Source organism: Psammomys obesus, unplaced genomic scaffold, assembly GCF_907164565.1.
Source record: "Psammomys obesus unplaced genomic scaffold, mPsaObe1.curated_primary_1811, whole genome shotgun sequence".
Lineage (NCBI taxonomy): Eukaryota > Metazoa > Chordata > Mammalia > Rodentia > Muridae > Psammomys > Psammomys obesus.
The window spans coordinates 785,620-802,103 of NW_026596088.1; the positions used below are offsets into that span (position 1 = coordinate 785,620).

The following is a 16,484-nucleotide window of genomic DNA, read 5'->3' on the forward strand; positions in this document are numbered from 1 at the left end:
TTCTTGTCTATACCTTGGGCACCGCCCAATTGCCAGCCCTGATCTTCCGGGGTTGGGAGCGACTACGTGAAACCGCCTGGCGGCCATGATAGGTAGGGGCAGAGACGCTCAATTGGTACAGCGCCGCCATTACGATTGAGGGCAGTCCGGTTTCGACAATAATGGCCCGAACGGCATCATTTTTCAAAGGCCCTCAGCGGGCGACCACTGGGCCACGTTTGGACAACTGTAGTGAAGCGAAAGCTTCCTCGCCTTCCGTATTTTCTTTTCTTGTTCCGCCGCCAGTAAACGTCGATCGAATGCTAACGGCTTGAGAAAGTCCCATTCCCTTAGGCTCAGGTTGAGGCTCTGGGAGTGGGGGGAACGGATGGGGCAGGACCCCTGAGGGTCCCAGGTTAAGGATTAGGGCTGGTGCGGCCTCTGGCTTCCGAGTGGCCGGGCAGAGCCTCCGTGGGAAGAAGGCCGGTTGCCGTGCTTCGTTCACTGGCGTGTGTTTTCTTCTTCCTAGGTAGTGTCTGCGGGCCACTCTGAAGCTCCAGGATAAGCTCCGCTGCAGGCGGCCAGCCTGGGATTGCTCGAGTGGGTTCTGTGTGCCTTCTGGGCTCGCAAATGTGACTCTTTGAAGAGGGGCCTGTCCTATGCAGGGGGTCAGGTACTCTTTAGGAATAAGTGATAAGGAGTAGAATCCTAATGCTTGGAGAGCTTGCACCAGTGGACCTTTTATTAGGAGCTGGGATTTTGGTGGGGAAGAAATTGGCATTTACTGGGGTTTTGCGCTGTGAATGTGCCTTCATCCTAACTACCGTAGGACTGCCTGTTTCAAGTGTGTGTGTGTGTGTGTGTGTGTGTGTGTGTGTATGTTGGCACGTGTTGGGTGTCTTTTGCAATTGCTCTTTTTGAAGAAAAAAATTACTCACTCCTGTAATCCCAGCACTCAGGGAGGCAGAGGCAGGTGGATATTTCTGGGTTCGAGGCCTGCCTGGTCTACAAAGTGAGTCTAGGACAGCCAAGTGTACACAAAGAAACCCTGTCTCAAAAAAACAAAAACCAACACAAAACAAAAAAAACTTCTTAAAAAGTGTTTTTATTGCCAAGCAGTGGTGGTGCACACGTTTAATCTCAGCACTCAGGAGACAGAGGCAGGCAGATCTCGGAGTCTGAGGCTAGCCTGGTCTACAGAGCTAGTTCTAGGACCATGAAAGCCACATACATACACACACACACATACACACAACCTGTCTTAAAACACAACAGAAGGATGTTGTGTGTTGTATTAGTTAGGGTTATCTAAAGGAACAGAACTGTTAGAGTGAACACACATATATGGAATTTGTCAGAGTGGCTAGAACGGTGGCTGTCTCCTGACAGAAAGGCCAAGGAGCCAGTAGTTGCTCAGTTCACAAGACAGTCTCAACCTGCCACTGGTTTCCAGGGAACTCCTACATTAGCCATCCTGTGTGTGTTTATGTGTGGGGGCACATGTGACACTGTGCATGTATGGAAGCCAGAAGACATATAAGAGTTGTTTCTCTCCTACCTTGTGGGTCCCAGGGATAAAACTTAGGTTGTAAGACTTAGTTTTAAGCACATTTACACTGAACCATTTCCTTCAAGTTGACAAGAAAATTAGACAGTGCAAAACTTGATTTTATTTTTCAGCAGAGGGTGAAAAAGATGGCCATCACACTGGTGATGGTGGCACAGGCCTTTGATCCCACACTGGGAGGCAGAGGCAGGCTGATCTCTGAGTTCAAGGCCAGCATGGTCTACAGAGCGAGTTCTAGGACAGCCAGGGCTACACAGAGAAACCCTGTCTGGAAGAAAAAACAAAAAAAGATGGTATGCCACAGTTCTGTTCCATACACTTCAGAGCTGGTGAGATGGGTTGCTCAGTGGTTAGAGCGTTTGTGTTACTCGCCACCCTCTGTAACTCCAGTTCCAGGGGACCTGGTGCTACCTTCTGCCCTCTGTGAGCACTGGGCATTCCTGTGCGCACACACACACACAGGCAGAAAGGAAACATACACTTTAAAATATAGACTTTTTTAATTAATTAAGTTCTTTGACAATTTCATGTCTATACTGCGTTCTGGCTACTATTTCCCTAACCCTCTCATATCTCCTCTCACCCTCAACACTCAATTTCCTCTATACCTGCCTCCTTTCTGGGTAGCCTTCGCTGTCCTGGAACTTACTCAATAGACCAGGCTGGCCTCAAACTCAGAACTCAGAGAGCCACCTGCCTCTGTCTCCCCAGTGCTGGGATTGAAGGTGTACACCACCTCCAAACCTTGATAGGCCCATTCTTGTGCAGAACAAATACACTTTTTTGACCTTGAACTCCGAATTCCCGGTCTGCCTCTCAAATGTTAAGATGCCAGGCATGTGCCACCATACCCTGTGAGATAGAGTCTTGCTATGGAGCTGTATTAGTCAGGGTTCTCTAGAAGAACAGAACAGATGGCGTAAATCTCTATGTGATGGATATTCTTGTACCTGACTACATCTGGAATCAACTAAAACCCAAAAATGGAGGGGCACACTTTTGAGGGAGGTTTGCTTAATTTGAAGTGGGAAGATCCACTTCTAATCCAGAGAGCTGAGGTAGGAAGACGTGACTTTAATCCTTCCTTCCACCATGTGGATTTTGGAGATTGGATTCAAGTTGTCAGGTTTCCACCAAGTATCTTTACTTGCTGAGCCATCTCACCAGCAGATTCTCTGAGTATAAAACTATCACTGTAATCTTAGTGCATTTCCCTCAAAAGAAATCCACACCTCTTGGCCATAATTTCCCTCACTCATCCCTTATCAGGTTTCTCTGTGTAGCCCTAGCTATACTAGAATTCATTCTATAGACCAGGCTGGCCTTGAACTCAGAACTGCCTACTTCAATCTCCCCAAATGCTGAGGCTAAAGGCATGTGTCACCATCTTCACCCCCCTTGACCCCCAAGATATAGGAAATGTCTTAATCACCATACTGGCTAGTTTTATGTCATCTTGACACAAGCTGGAGATATCAGAGAAGAGGGACCCTCAACTGAGAAGATGCCGCCATGAGATGGGCTGTAGGCAAGCCTGGAGGACATTTTGTTACTTGGTGATTGATGGGGAGGGCCCAGCCCATTGTGAGTGGTGCCACCCATCCCTGGGCTTGATGCTCCTGGGTTCTCTAAGAATGCAGGCTGAGCAAGCCAGGAGGATAAGCTGGTAAGCAGTGTCCTCCATTGCCTTCGCATCAGTTTCTGCCTCCAGGTTCCTGCTGTGAGTCCCTGTTCTGACTTGGTTTGATGATTAAATATGATCTGAAAGCATAAAATAAATAAACCCTTTCCTCCCCAAGTTTGGTCATGGTATTTTATCATAAGAAGTAGGGTTGAAGTACCCAGGAAATTATAAGGCACATCTGGAAAGGGTGTGGGTTTCTTATAGGAAAGTCACACAGTAGCCACTCAAGTTACATCTTAAGGGGTTGCTGAGAAGCCTTTCCCCATTAGTCTTTTTGGTAAATGAGGTCATAGGCTGATTCCTGAGGTCTGATAAGGTAACAACACAGGTTGACGTATGTGGGGACAGGGATAGGATCTGGAGAAATGGCTTTAGCAGTAAGAGCACTGGTTGTTCTTTGAGAAGACCTGGGTTCAGTTCCAAGCACCTACAAGGCAGCTCACTGTGAACTCCAGTCCCAGAAGGTATGGCACCCTCTTCTGGCCTCTCCAGGCACTGCATGAATGTGGGTGGTAATAAAAATAAAACTGGCTGGACTTGAACTTAGAAATCTAAATATATTTAAACTCTAGTTGGAAATAAGATTATGGAACACTTAAGTCAGCCTATCTTCCAGTGGTGCTGTTGTTATGAGAGGAATTGTTGAATGAAAACTCCTGCCTCTGCCGCCTGGGGGCTGGGGTGGAAGGTGTGGGTGAACCACCACACCCAGCTGTGGTGACTTGAATAGGAATGCCCTGCTCCCCAGACTCACGTGTTGGGATGCTTGGCCCATAGGGAGTGGCAATACTAGGAGGTGTGGCCCTGTTAGAGGAGGTGTGTCACTGTGGGGTTAGGTTTTGAGGTTCACGTGCTCCAGCTATGGCCAGTGTGGCACACAGTCCCCTCCTGCTGCCTGTCCATCAAGAAATAGACCTCTCAGCTCCTTCTCCAGCACCGTGTCTGCCTGCACGCTGCCATGCTTCCCACCATGACAATAATGGACTGGACCTCTGAAACTGTAAGCCGGCCCCAAGAAATGTTCTTTTTTATAAGAGTTGTTATGACCATGGTGTGTCTACACAGCAATAAAACCCTGAGACCACAACTTTCTCAGCAGATGCTCTTTCATCTCGGTTAGCCAGAGGCTTTAGTCAGACCCAGGAGTGAGGACTCCTCCTTCCTATGCCTCTGTAAGTTTCCCAGTCCCCGCCCCCCTTGGAAAACTACTCCTGTACCAGATGGGGGGAGGGGCCTCTCTGAATATAGATTTCCACACAAGTCCTGTGTCTTGAATAACAATCTCCCATGCTGTTCTAGGTTCACATACAACTACACCCCCTCATCTCCCAAAGACAATTTCTTTTTTTTAATTTTTTTTTTTTTTTTGGCTTTTCTAGACAAGTTTCTACATAGTCCTGGACACTGGTACTATGAGTACCATTAATAATGAGTCCTGGTACTCATTATTTAGACCAGGCTGGCTTCAAAGAGATCCAAGGTCCCTTGTTTTACAAAAAGTAAGAGTAAGCAATTAAGACGGAAGAAGACTCAAGAACCTTGATGCAGCCACATGTGACAGCACACGCCTGTCACCCCAATATGTGGGAGGCAGCACGAGAGTCACCATGCATTCAAGGCCAGCCTGGGCTACACAGTGAGACCTTGTTCGAAAGAAAACTTTACCTGTGATACAGCCTAGTTAAGGGAAAACCCACTATGGAAGTATGGCAAGAGCCTGCCTGCAGCCGGACCTTGCTTCAGGGATTCAAGGCGATAACGTATCCATGCTCAGAAGATGCTGCCTCTGTTCTGGCTGAGACCCCATCTTACAGCACTATGCATTCTGCTTCATTTTTGTGTTTTTTTAAGAGCACCGTGGATGGAACCCTGGGTCCCATGCATGCTGGGTGTGGTGGCTTGAATAGGTTTGGCTCCACAGACTCATGTCTTTGAATGTCTGACCCATAGGGAGTGGCACTATTAGGAGGTGAGCTCTTGATGGAGTTTGTCACTGTGGAGGTAGGCTTTGAGGTTTCTGGTTCGTGCTCCTCCTGGCTGCATTTGGATCAAGATGTAGAATTCTCGGGTCCCCTAGCACCTGTCTGCCTGCATGCTGCCATGCTTCCTGCCATGCTGATAACGGACCAAACCTCTGAAAATGTAAAGCCAGCTCCAATTAAATACTGTCCCTTGTAAGAGTTGCCTTTCATGGTGTCTCCTCACAGCAAACATTGTACCACCACACCATACCCTCAGCCCTTGTACCTACTTCTTTCAGAAAGCTCACCTGATCCAGCACCAGTTTCTCTATGCAGGGGACATAACCTACACCTTGTCCCAACTGTGGCTGTGTTTTCCACCTGAGCCTGTTCATGCACAGACTGTGGGTGCCACCAGGCCTACCTCTCCCTATGGCCAACCACCGTCAAGCACTTTCGAGGCTGCCTATAATCTGGAGCTCAGTATGCCAGCTGGGAAACTTCAAACAGAGATGTTCTGCTGGTGCCCTAGCCATGGGTAGGGCATCTGCCATGGAGGCTCCTGCAGCCAGTCCTAGGTGTGAACACACGTAAGTGGCAAACAGGGCTTGGCACGCCTATGCAGAATTCAACTTCTGCTTCTCCCTGACTCCCTCCTGCTCAGCCACGGCATATGGCTGATGAGAGGTTGTTAGGCTTTGAATATGAGCTGTCTGCCCATAGGCTCAGTATCGAATGCTTGGTCCAAAGCTAATGGTGCTATTTTGGCAGGTTCTGAAAGGTTTAGAAGGTGGGACCTGGCTGTGGGTGGGACCTTGGGGGTATGTGTTCCTGACCCTTTCCTATTTCTCTCTGCTTCCTGTCTGATGTCAAGGGAACAGCCTCCTTCTACACATGTTCTTGCCTCCATAACGTTCTGCTCAAGTGCATGAAGGCAAGCCACCATGAACCAAACCCTCGGAAACTGTGAACCCAAATAAATTCACCCTCCCTTGTTTCTGTCAAGGATTTGGGCATGGTGATTACAAAATACTAACAACCCTGTCCTCGTACCACACCAGGTGCGAGGACACGGGGGAGAGCTTCCAGAGGAAGTATGCCCTGAGAGCCCACTAGTCCCCGGGTCTAGCAAAAGGGAGGCAAAAGACTGGGAGACTTCCTGGGTAGTCCCTGTACTAAGGAATTCATCTTTCAGGTAGTTCCAGAGATGTGGTGTGGGGGGCCTGGGCCAGGAGCTATGAAAGAACTCAAAATGAAAGCTATGTATGTTGTGGTTGATACGGAGCTACTGTGTATCAAGTGTTAATTGCTTACTCCCTGAGATGTTCTGTTCTACCAGCAGAGCTAGCTGGGACAACATGAGGTCCTGTCTGGAAAAGAAGAAAAGGCAATTAAGTAGTTTTTCTACTTCTCCCTAGGACTGATATTGCTTGTCCTAGTCTTGGTTTATGGTGAGGTGACCCCTCGGGCAAAGGTTAGGGTCCAGGCAGTCTGTGAAATGAAAGTGCGTTAACATTTAAGGTTGCATTTCTAGGTACTGACAGTCGATGACCATGATCCATGGAGTGAATTTTTTTTTTTCTTGAACTAGTGGGGAGTAGGGGGTGGGGAGGAATATTTATTTTCTTTCTTTCTCTCTCTCCTTAATTTATTTCTTTCTCTCTCTCTTTCTGGTTTTTCTCTGTGTAGCCTTGGCTGTCCTAGACTCGATTTGTAAACCAGGCTAGACTTGAAATCTCACAGAGATCTGCCTGCCTCTCCCTTCCAAATGCTGGGATTAAAATTGTGTACCACCACGCCTGGCGGGAGTGAATCTTTTTTTAAAAAATTACTTTATGAACACGGATGCTCTGCCTGGCTGTGTGTGCACCACAGGCGTACCTGCTGCTGGTGGAGGACACAGTGTCAGATGGTTGTGAGCTACCATGTGAGTGCTAGAAACAGAACTTGGGTCCTCTGCAAGAAACAAGTCTCTCTTACCCACCAAGCCATCTCACCAGCTTTGGAGAAGTTAGCTTAAGGCTTTTCATCCTAGTGAAAAGCCCCAGAGTCAGATCCCAGGTTCAGATCTCATCCCTACATTTAATACAGATTCTAAGCAAGCTGATCCAGACTTGTGGGGTTTGTTCTCATTCTTTTTTTTTTTTTGAGGGACTATTTTTTGAGGTAGCACTGGATGGTCTGGAACTCACTCTGTAGACCACAGTGCCCCCAGACTCGAGAGATCCGCCTGCCTCTGCCTCTCAAGTGCTGGGAATTAAAGGCCTGCGCCACCGCACTCAGCTGTCTTCCGACGTTTGTTGTTCTCTTTGGGGAGGGGCCGTTACAGGCAATGAAGTTCAGGGCTTTGCTCTGTGGCATTGTGATAATTATCCTCGTAAGGACTTCTGATAGTAAGCTTCAGACACCATCTACTCTAGTATTCCTGGTGCTTACTTAGCTCTCAACAGCAAAGGCACAGAATCTGTGTGTGGCCTCTCGATTTGTGAATCTTCTCCGCATTTCTGCAGTCTTCCTTACTGGTTGTCCTGGTATTCTTTTCCGAAGGGCGCAAAGAGTTTGGTTTCTTACCCAGTCATGCTTCTGTTTTAACAAATATTTTTCTAGAACTTTGGCCTCATGCATGCTAGGCAAATGCCCTGCCCCTGGGCTATATCCCCTTCTTTTAAAAACAGGACCTATGTTGTCCATGCTGTCCTGGGACATGTGGATGACACAAGCTGCACCATTTAGGAAAGCAGCAGTAGGGAAGTGACTTCCTTGCTTCCTTACAAACGAAAAGATCAGCTAGCCATTTGCCTCTGCTCCCCCTTCCAGCCTAAGTGTGCATTCACCCCACTGTACAAAGAGTGATAAGCACAAGGCTTCAAAACAAAGAGCCACCGTCCTAAAGCATTGGGACTTCAGAACTCCTGGCTGTGGCCACTTACTGGCCATAGAATGCAGTTGTTCAGCAAACCAATGCTGGCATTGTGTGGCTTTCCCTAGGGAGATGTGTAGAAATGTCTTCTCCAACCAGGGCCAACGAACACTGGACAACACAAGAGCCTCCCGTGCATTACACATCTCACAACCTGCTTACAAACACGCTATCACCTTCTTGCCCTTAAGAATCCGTTGGCTTCATTCAAATGAGCCGCCTTCGCCGACACCCAATCAGAGCCCCCGATCTTCAGCTACGGACCAATAAACGAAGGCAATAGATAAGGGGGGGAAAGTAGGCAAGAAGCCATCTCGCAGCGCCATTACACTTCAGGGCAGGGTGGTTAAGAAGCCGGCATGGCGCTCGGGTCAATAAAATCGATAGCTGGAACCTGCCTGTGGTCTAGGCAGCGGTGGTGCAGGAGCGGCGCCGCCATCTTCCCCGAAGGCATTTCCCGGTGCCTCTCACCCAAGTTGCAGCGGGAGTTTCCTGAATAGCGGGGTGCTCTGTGCTGGGCCGCCAGGCCCCTCAGGCAGCCGATTCACGTTTCCTCCGGGCCTTCCCGGCTGGGCTCCGAGGTCTGGGGGGGCGCGGCGCCCGGGGCAAGGCCGGGCGCAGGTCCGATGGCTCCGCCTTCGGCTCCGCTCCCCACGCGGGCACCCGGAGAGGCCGGCCCTACTCGGAGAAGGGGCAGGAGGCCAAGGGCCTTGAAGTTCGCGGACGTGGCCGTGTACTTCTCCTCGGAGGAGTGGGGGTGTCTGCGGCCCGCGCAGAGGACGCTGTACCGGGATGTGATGCGCGAGACCTACGGCCTCCTGGGCGCGCTCGGTGAGGCCCGGCCCAATCGGCTGAAGGGATGATGGAGCTTGAGGGCGGGGTAGAGTGGGGGCAGGGAGCCCAGGGTCCTGACCTGCGAGCTGCTGGTTAGGGGTGGGGGCAGAGCCTCGGCATATTGTTTTTGTTTCTTTTTAGCATCTTCCGAGGCCAGCCCTCTGACTGGTTCTCCTTCCCCAGGATGCGCAGGTCCCAAACCAGCTCTCATCTCCTGGTTGGAACGAAATACCGATGATTGGGAACCCGCAGCCCTAGATCCGCAGGAGTACCGGAGATGGGTAACATTCCAGAGAAGTGAGTGAGAATGCCCGTGGAGACCCTGCAGCCCTCTATTGACCCAACCTAGATCTGTCGTCTGGTTAGTTAAGCAGGTTGTTGTAGTGTGGGCAAACTAGCAGTACTCCCTTGACACAAGTGAATCCTGAGCTTTGAAAAAGACCGGGCTTCCTAGGATCCGGGACCAAGCCTCCACTGAGCTAAACTGGGTCCTCTGGAAGAGTAGGAAGAGCCTTTAACCTCCGAGCCATCTCTCTAGCCCCAGGTTCACTCGAATTTAAAAAAAGGAAAGGAAACCCTCACCGATTTGAATGTGAGCTACTGGATGAAATACAGTCCAAGGTCTTTAACGTTGTTTACAACTGTTCCGCTCTCTCAACGTGCTTCTAGACCAGCAGCTGAGTATTTGGCAGTTGTCTTAGTCAGGGGTTACTATGCTGTATAAACACCATGACAAAAGCAGCTTGGGGAGGAAGGGGTGTATTTCATTGACAAGATCATATTACAATCCATCATTAAAGGGAGTCAGGGAGGAAGGAAAGCAGAAGCTGCAGGCTGCTTAGTGGCTTGCTCCCTACTTTCTTACATACCCAGGAACACCTGCTTAGGGATGGTGCCTCCCACAGTGGGCTGGGCCCTCCCACATGGATCACTAAGAAAATGTACCACAGGCCATTCTGGTGAGGGCATGTTCTTCATTGAGGTTCCTCCTTCCCAAACGACTCTTAACTTATCTCCGGTTGACATAAAGCAAGGCAGCACAATTGACCCCTTCACAGCTTGACACACAAACACAACCCAGTTAACCATAACCTTTCCTTTCTTGTTCATCCCAGGACCTCAATTCAAACACTCCAAAAGTTGCATCTCCTTAAATGTCCAAAGTCTCTTTCAGAGTTCCTCTAAAATATCCAAAGTCTCTCTAAAATTAACCATGGGTTCCTGTTTAAAAAAAAAAAATCAATCACAATAAAATTAAAGCAAAACCAAATGCCAGCAGCACGAAGCCCAGTGTGATCTAGGCTCCAGAGGGTTTGGTTCTTCCCTGACTGCCATCAGCGCATGTACAGCGTGTTTCCTCGAGCCAGCTCCATCCTGCAGCTGGTGGTGGTGGTCATCCGTGGTAATGCTATCTCCAGACGCTGAGGCCATACCTCCACCTGCAGTCTCTTTAGAGATAGTGACCCTGACGGTGCCAGACCTCAGTTTCTCTCCATGAGCCCTTCAGTCCTGAGGTGTCTCCTTCAACTGAGACCTAGGCTTGCCTGTCACAGTACCAAACCTCATTGCTCTTCAGGACCCTTCATGCCTTCCAAACTAACACAACTTGGCAAACTTACACATGATCAAGTTTAGCTGCCAACACGATATCCTCATGGATCACAGCTTCTGAGTGCTGACCCTGAGGAAATACTCCCGGATTTATCATCCTGGGTGATGCTGGTGTTTTTTAATTGTGCCAACTTGTCAAAGCCAGCTGACAGTATCAATTGTCCCAGCTAGGCAAAGGTTTCTTTTTTCTTTAGTGGTTTCTAATTAAAGCTGTCACATAAATGGCTTTGGTAGCGTCTTTTAGGGAGCCTCAGGCTTTCCTCTGAAATTTCACAGGCCATCATCGTGATCTGCACTGCTGCCAGCACCACCTTCTAAGTTCCCACCCATTAACTCGGCACTCAACAGCTTTTCCAGCCCGGAGTTGCCATCACACTCCTCCCCAGAACAGAGGTTCAGGTTTGTCTCAGAAATACCCCACTCCTGGTACCAGTTTCTGTCTTAGTCAGGGTTTCCATTGCTATCATTGAGCATTGAGCATCATGACCAAAAGCACCTTGAGGATGAAAGGGTGTTTCACTCAGCTTTCACAACGCAGTACAACATCAAAGGAATGCAAGGCCAGGAACTGAAGCAGAGACCTAGAGAAGGGCTGCCTGCTGGCCTGCTCCTCCTGGCTTGCTCAGCCTGCTTTCTTATATACCCCAAGGCCACCTGTCCAGGAATGGCATCAAAAATGGGCTGGCCACTTGCTAATTAGGAAAATGCACCACAGGGCAACCAGGTGAAGGCATTTTCTCCATTGAGGTTGTCACTTCCCAAGTGACTCCATCTTGTTTCAGGTTGACATAAAAGCAGCACAGGAATGCTTTAAAAATGCAAATTCTGAGCTGGTGAGCTGGCTCAGGAGTTAGGAGCACTTGCTGCTCTTCCAGTAAGCCCTGAGTTCAGATCCCAGAACCCACACTGGGGCAGCTTACAGCTGCCTTAAGCCCAGCTCTGGGAGACCTGTCACCATCTTCTTTTGTGAAAATATCTTTGGACTACAAAGTGGGGAAAAAGGGAAGTGCAATAATTACACATTGCTGTCTGGGGAGACCGTATGTTCGCACAGCATCATAAAACCCTGTGAAGACGGCTGGGAGTGCTGCTCACTCAGCACAGCACATGCCTCAACAGGCAGGCAGCTCAGGCTTTGGCCCAGCATCGCACAGATAAGGTATACTGCTTGTATAGCACCTGGCAGGCAGAAGCAGGAGTGTACGGGAGAAGTTCAAGGTCGGCCTAGGCTACATGAGACCCTGTCTGGAAACAAGCAAAACCCCAAAACACTGAAAGAAAGCAAGTTTCTACAAAGTAGGTGGGGACACAGTTTTCTGTGCGCCCCAGTGAGCTACACCCCCAACTACCCCAAACATTCAAAGTTTTTGTTGGATTGTGTTTGAGGACAGAGTCTCACATATCTTAGTTGAAGCCTCAGATTTGCTGTGTAGCCAAGGATGAGGCGTTTGATGTGCTGCAGGATCCAGGCCAGCGCTCTGCCAACCAAGTCGAACCCTCACTTTAAAAGTGAGCTTACCTTACCCCCCCCCCCCAAAAAAAAAAAAAAACAAGACCAACAATATCCTTGATCTGGTTGAGGAGGTCCAAACAAACGGCGTCCACATTTCCATGACACACTTAAAACTGCCTCTGACAATAACAATAACAGTTAACAGGAGCTGAGTGCATTGTTCTTGTAACCATTAACGTTCTCAACAGGCAAGCACAGGAGTCCAGTGTTTGTTAATTCTGTTGTTTCTCGGTAGAAACCAGAACCAGGCAGAAGAACGAAGAGAAGGAAGTATTCCCGCCCAAGGAAGCACCGCGGAAGGGGAAACGAGGGCGAAAGCCCAGCAAACCCCGGCTGATTCCCAGGCAGACGTCCGGGGGCCCCATCTGCCCCGACTGTGGGTGTACCTTCCCCGACCACCCGGCCCTGGAGAGCCACAAGTGTGCCCAGAACCTGAAGAAGCCCTACCCCTGCCCGGACTGTGGGCGCCGCTTTTCCTACCCATCCCTGCTGGTCAGCCACCGGCGGGCACACTCGGGCGAGTGCCCTTACGTTTGTGACCAGTGTGGCAAACGGTTTTCCCAACGGAAGAACCTCTCCCAGCACCAGGTCATACACACGGGCGAGAAACCCTACCACTGCCCCGACTGCGGCCGCTGCTTCCGAAGGAGCCGCTCCCTGGCCAACCACCGGACCACGCACACGGGCGAGAAGCCCCATCCGTGCCCCAGCTGCGGGCGCCGCTTCGCCTACCCGTCCCTGCTCGCCATCCACCAGCGGACGCACACGGGCGAGAAGCCCTATACCTGCCTGGAGTGCGGCCGCCGCTTCCGCCAGCGCACCGCCCTCGTCATCCACCAGCGCATCCACACCGGGGAGAAGCCGTACCCGTGCCCGGACTGCGAGCGGCGCTTCTCCTCCTCCTCCCGCCTGGTGAGCCACCGGCGGGTGCACTCGGGCGAGCGGCCCTACGCCTGCGAGCACTGCGAGGCCCGCTTCTCCCAGCGCAGCACGCTGCTCCAGCACCAGCTCCTGCACACGGGCGAGAAGCCCTACCCCTGCCCGGACTGCGGCCGCGCCTTCCGGAGGAGCGGCTCCCTGGCCATCCACCGCAGCACCCACACGGAGGAGAAGCTGCACGCCTGCGGCGACTGCGGCCGCCGCTTCGCCTACCCGTCGCTGCTGGCCAGCCACCGGCGCGTGCACTCGGGCGAGCGGCCCTACGCCTGCGACCTCTGCTCCAAGCGCTTCGCCCAGTGGAGCCACCTGGCTCAGCACCAGCTCCTGCACACCGGGGAGAAGCCCTTCCCCTGCCTGGAGTGCGGCCGATGCTTCCGCCAGAGGTGGTCCCTGGCCGTTCACAAGTGCAGCCCCAGCACCCCCAGCAGCGGCCCCAGGCCTGCCCTCGGAGGGCCCAGCCCGAAGAGCAGCGCGCTTTAGCACGACGAAGACTGGGAGGCCGCCGCGGAGAAGCTGGCGGAGGTCCCACGGAGCAGGAGCGGAGCTCTGGTCCCCTGCCTCGCGCCCTGAAACGCCGCACCGCTGTCCTGCAAGCACGTCTGAACCAGTTATCGGGAGAGATGATGCCATTCCATTAAAGTTTCCCGAGCTAACCTGTCGTAAAGTAACGTGGGTGTGTTCTTCCCCCAGGCTATGTTAGGGGCCTCCTTAGTTTAGTGTGTACAGGTTACATTCATTGACAGGGGCAGAACCTTCCCTGCTCTGCCCCTGTCTCCGTACCACGTGGAAAACCTGGGTTTGGCTCCACGTTCGCGACACTCCTGCGGCCTGGCGATAGGTCATTGCTGGAAACGGACTGGAACTCACTACCTCACGTGCCGGGTCATTTCCCTGTGACATGGTGCTGATATTTAGAAGGCTACGTACTGCGTTCTCCTTTGTAAACCTGGTCTAGAGTACTCAGCGCTTACCCACAGGGTGCTCTTCACAAAAGCTTAATCACAACTATTTTGTACCCAAGTTGGTCCCATGTTTCTGTGTGTGTGGGTGTGTGTGGGGTGTTGAGATGGTGGTCTTTCTGCCTCAAGTGGTCTCCAACCTGTGCGAGTCAGTGATTTGCCCACCTCAGCCTTCTGAGGAATGGGAGTGGTAGGCGGACACCACAATTCTGGTCAGTCATTCTTTAAAAAAAAATATATATATAGGTGTATATATATATTTTAAATATTTATTTTATTTTATGTGTTTGAATGTTTTGCCTGCATGTGTATCTATGCACCGTGTTTGGGCCTAGTACCCAAAGAAGGCCAGATGAGGCCATCAGAGCCCCTGGAGCTGGAGTTACAGATGGTTGTGAGCCGCCATGTGGGTGCTGGGAACCGAGCCCCAGGTCCCATGAAAGAGCAGCCGGTGCCCTTGGCCACTGGGCCATCTCTCCAGCTCTGGGTCAGGCATCCTTTGAAGAGTGGCCCTCAGGTCCCACATGTGAAATCTCCAAATGTGCCATTTTTAGCATTTTAAGGATCACACAAAAACAACAGAGTGCTATGCACCCCTCCAGGCTGTTTTGGTTTTAACTAGGCCGTACTGATTTGGGGGAAATGCCACTGTGTCAGACTTCAGACCTCTAAACGTCCTAACCTTTCTTTTTAGGGAAGTGGTAAAGCCAAATCGTCACCACTTTTGGAAAGTTGGCTCAGAGTGGATATGAGCCATCAGCACAGCACACTGAGAGGTTTGATTCTCAGAAGAAGTGGGGGGGGGGGGCGGTATCCAGCAGCAGGAGGTGAACATGGGAAGGGTAGGTCTGAGATCGCTATAGGTAGCCAGTGGCTGGAAAACCCTTGGGAACTGGCTGCCCCTTCCCCTCCCCCCCATTTTCTTCAAAATAAGGAAACAGCATGGAACCTTCCATGGGACCCCATTCAGCTTTTGCTCTGGTCGTTCTGGAGGGTAGAGGTCCTGAGAGCGTTGTGTCTTAACCTCCCTGTGCCCCCATGGCACCCACCTGACTAGGTACTCAGTAAAACTTCACTACCTTCTTGCCTTGGGCAGCTGTACCAAAGTGGAATCTCCAAACACGGCTTACCACTGACGGCTGAGGTGGGTCATCCTTCTGCATTGCAGCCGAGCTCAGCTCCAGGTGGCGAGCAGGTGGGAAACGCTGACCCGTCCTCCCCTCTGGTTGGGTGTTTAAGAAGTTGATTGTAACCATTTGTCTGTTTCTTCATGGATGATGGGTGAGTGCCCTCTGGGCAGGGGCCGTGCCAGATAGGATTTCATTAAACTACTTAATGGATGAATCCTGTCCCTTCTGGAATTACTCGTCACCAAATGTGAATCTAGTTCCTTGGCTGAGAAGGTTAGTGCTATGATGGAGGTTGGATCCGCCTTTCCCTAGCTAAGACCTCAGATGCCCGCCAGGTCTCCGCTGTTAGAGCTGCCTCTGGAATTTTACAGTTGCTTCTGGGTCCAGGTTGTCACCTAAAACTGGAACGCTGTTGTGGCTGCCTTCCATCCTGTCCATGGAGAGCAGAGGAGAGAGCTATGCAGGCTTCCTAAGCTTCCCCACTGCTGGGGTCCATTCCAGACATGATCCTGGCCCTTTCGTTAGTGAGGATCCTAGCATCAATAAATTCCTCTCTATGAAATATACGGGAAGAACCTGAGTGCTTCTGAGAGGGCTGTGACCCGAAATTCCTTTCCTAGCCTCAGCCTCACTTGATCCTCCCAATATTTGGGATGCTATCGGATATTCTTGGCAGTGAGTACCTTTGGCTCACCAAAGGACCACAGAAAAAGAAACTACCCACACCCCGCTGCCCTCTCCCAATGCCCCAGTGTACCTTCTAGTGTACTTGTTTCTATCAAATCTCGGGGGAGTCCTTCATGTGAAGTTCGCCAACATAACCGTGCCTGGATGCCATCCTCAACATTCTCCTCCCTCTACATTTATGAGAGTCCTCTTGTTTCGTACACACACGTTCTAGCCTATAAACACACTAAAATCTGTCTTTAAAACACCCTTTTAATATCCCAGATGGGTGCGGTGGCACACGCCTCTAATCCCAGCGCTCGGGGAGGCAGAGGCAGGTGGATCACTGTGAGTTCGAGGCCAGCCTGGTCTACAAGTGAGTCTAGGACAGCCAAGGTTAACACAGAGAAACCCTGTCTTGAAAAGCCAGAGAGAGAGAGAGAGAGAGAGACTATTATCCTCCTGGCCTGTCTTTGGTTTCTGATAACTTTCTTCTGCATTCATGCCTGCTGTTTTTTTACACACTGCATCCACTAATGCACTCTGATTCGTAGCCGGCTGTAGCAATACACAGATGGGCCTTTTGGCTTTTTCCTTGTGCCCTGTGCTGTGCTGACCTCAGCCTCTTAGACCGCAGTTCCCTCACTCTGACCCTGTGAGCAAGCGTAGCATTAGGGTTAGCAGTTAGGCTGGCACAGAATGAGCCAAGACTCCAACACAC

General features: G+C 50.9%; 1 protein-coding gene across 2 annotated transcripts; it reads left to right on the forward strand.

The window, feature by feature from the left end:
• Positions 1–8,358: 8,358 nt before the first annotated feature.
• LOC129691336 (zinc finger protein 689) lies at positions 8,359–15,303 on the forward strand. 2 transcript variants are annotated; one of them, XM_055627429.1, is made up of 3 exons: positions 8,359–8,942; positions 9,087–9,242; positions 12,305–15,303. In XM_055627429.1, the coding sequence occupies exons 1-3, from the start codon at positions 8,738–8,740 to the stop codon at positions 13,486–13,488; spliced, it is 1,545 nt and encodes a 514-aa protein (XP_055483404.1). In that variant the 5' UTR covers positions 8,359–8,737; the 3' UTR covers positions 13,489–15,303. The 2 variants fall into 2 exon arrangements, with proteins under 2 accessions (XP_055483404.1, XP_055483405.1); XM_055627430.1 differs by having other exon boundaries at positions 9,129–9,242.
• The last annotated feature ends 1,181 nt before the right edge of the window (positions 15,304–16,484 follow it).

Excerpts from the sequence above, each read along its gene's own strand:
- LOC129691336 (XM_055627429.1), top strand. The coding sequence starts at position 8,738 with ATGGCTCCGCCTTCGGCTCCGCTCCCCACGCGGGCACCCGGAGAGGCC. Across the intron at positions 8,943-9,086 it reads CGGCCTCCTGGGCGCGCTCG|CATCTTCCGAGGCCAGCCCT; the intron begins GTGAGGCCCGGC and ends GTTTCTTTTTAG. Across the intron at positions 9,243-12,304 it reads ATGGGTAACATTCCAGAGAA|AAACCAGAACCAGGCAGAAG; the intron begins GTGAGTGAGAAT and ends GTTTCTCGGTAG.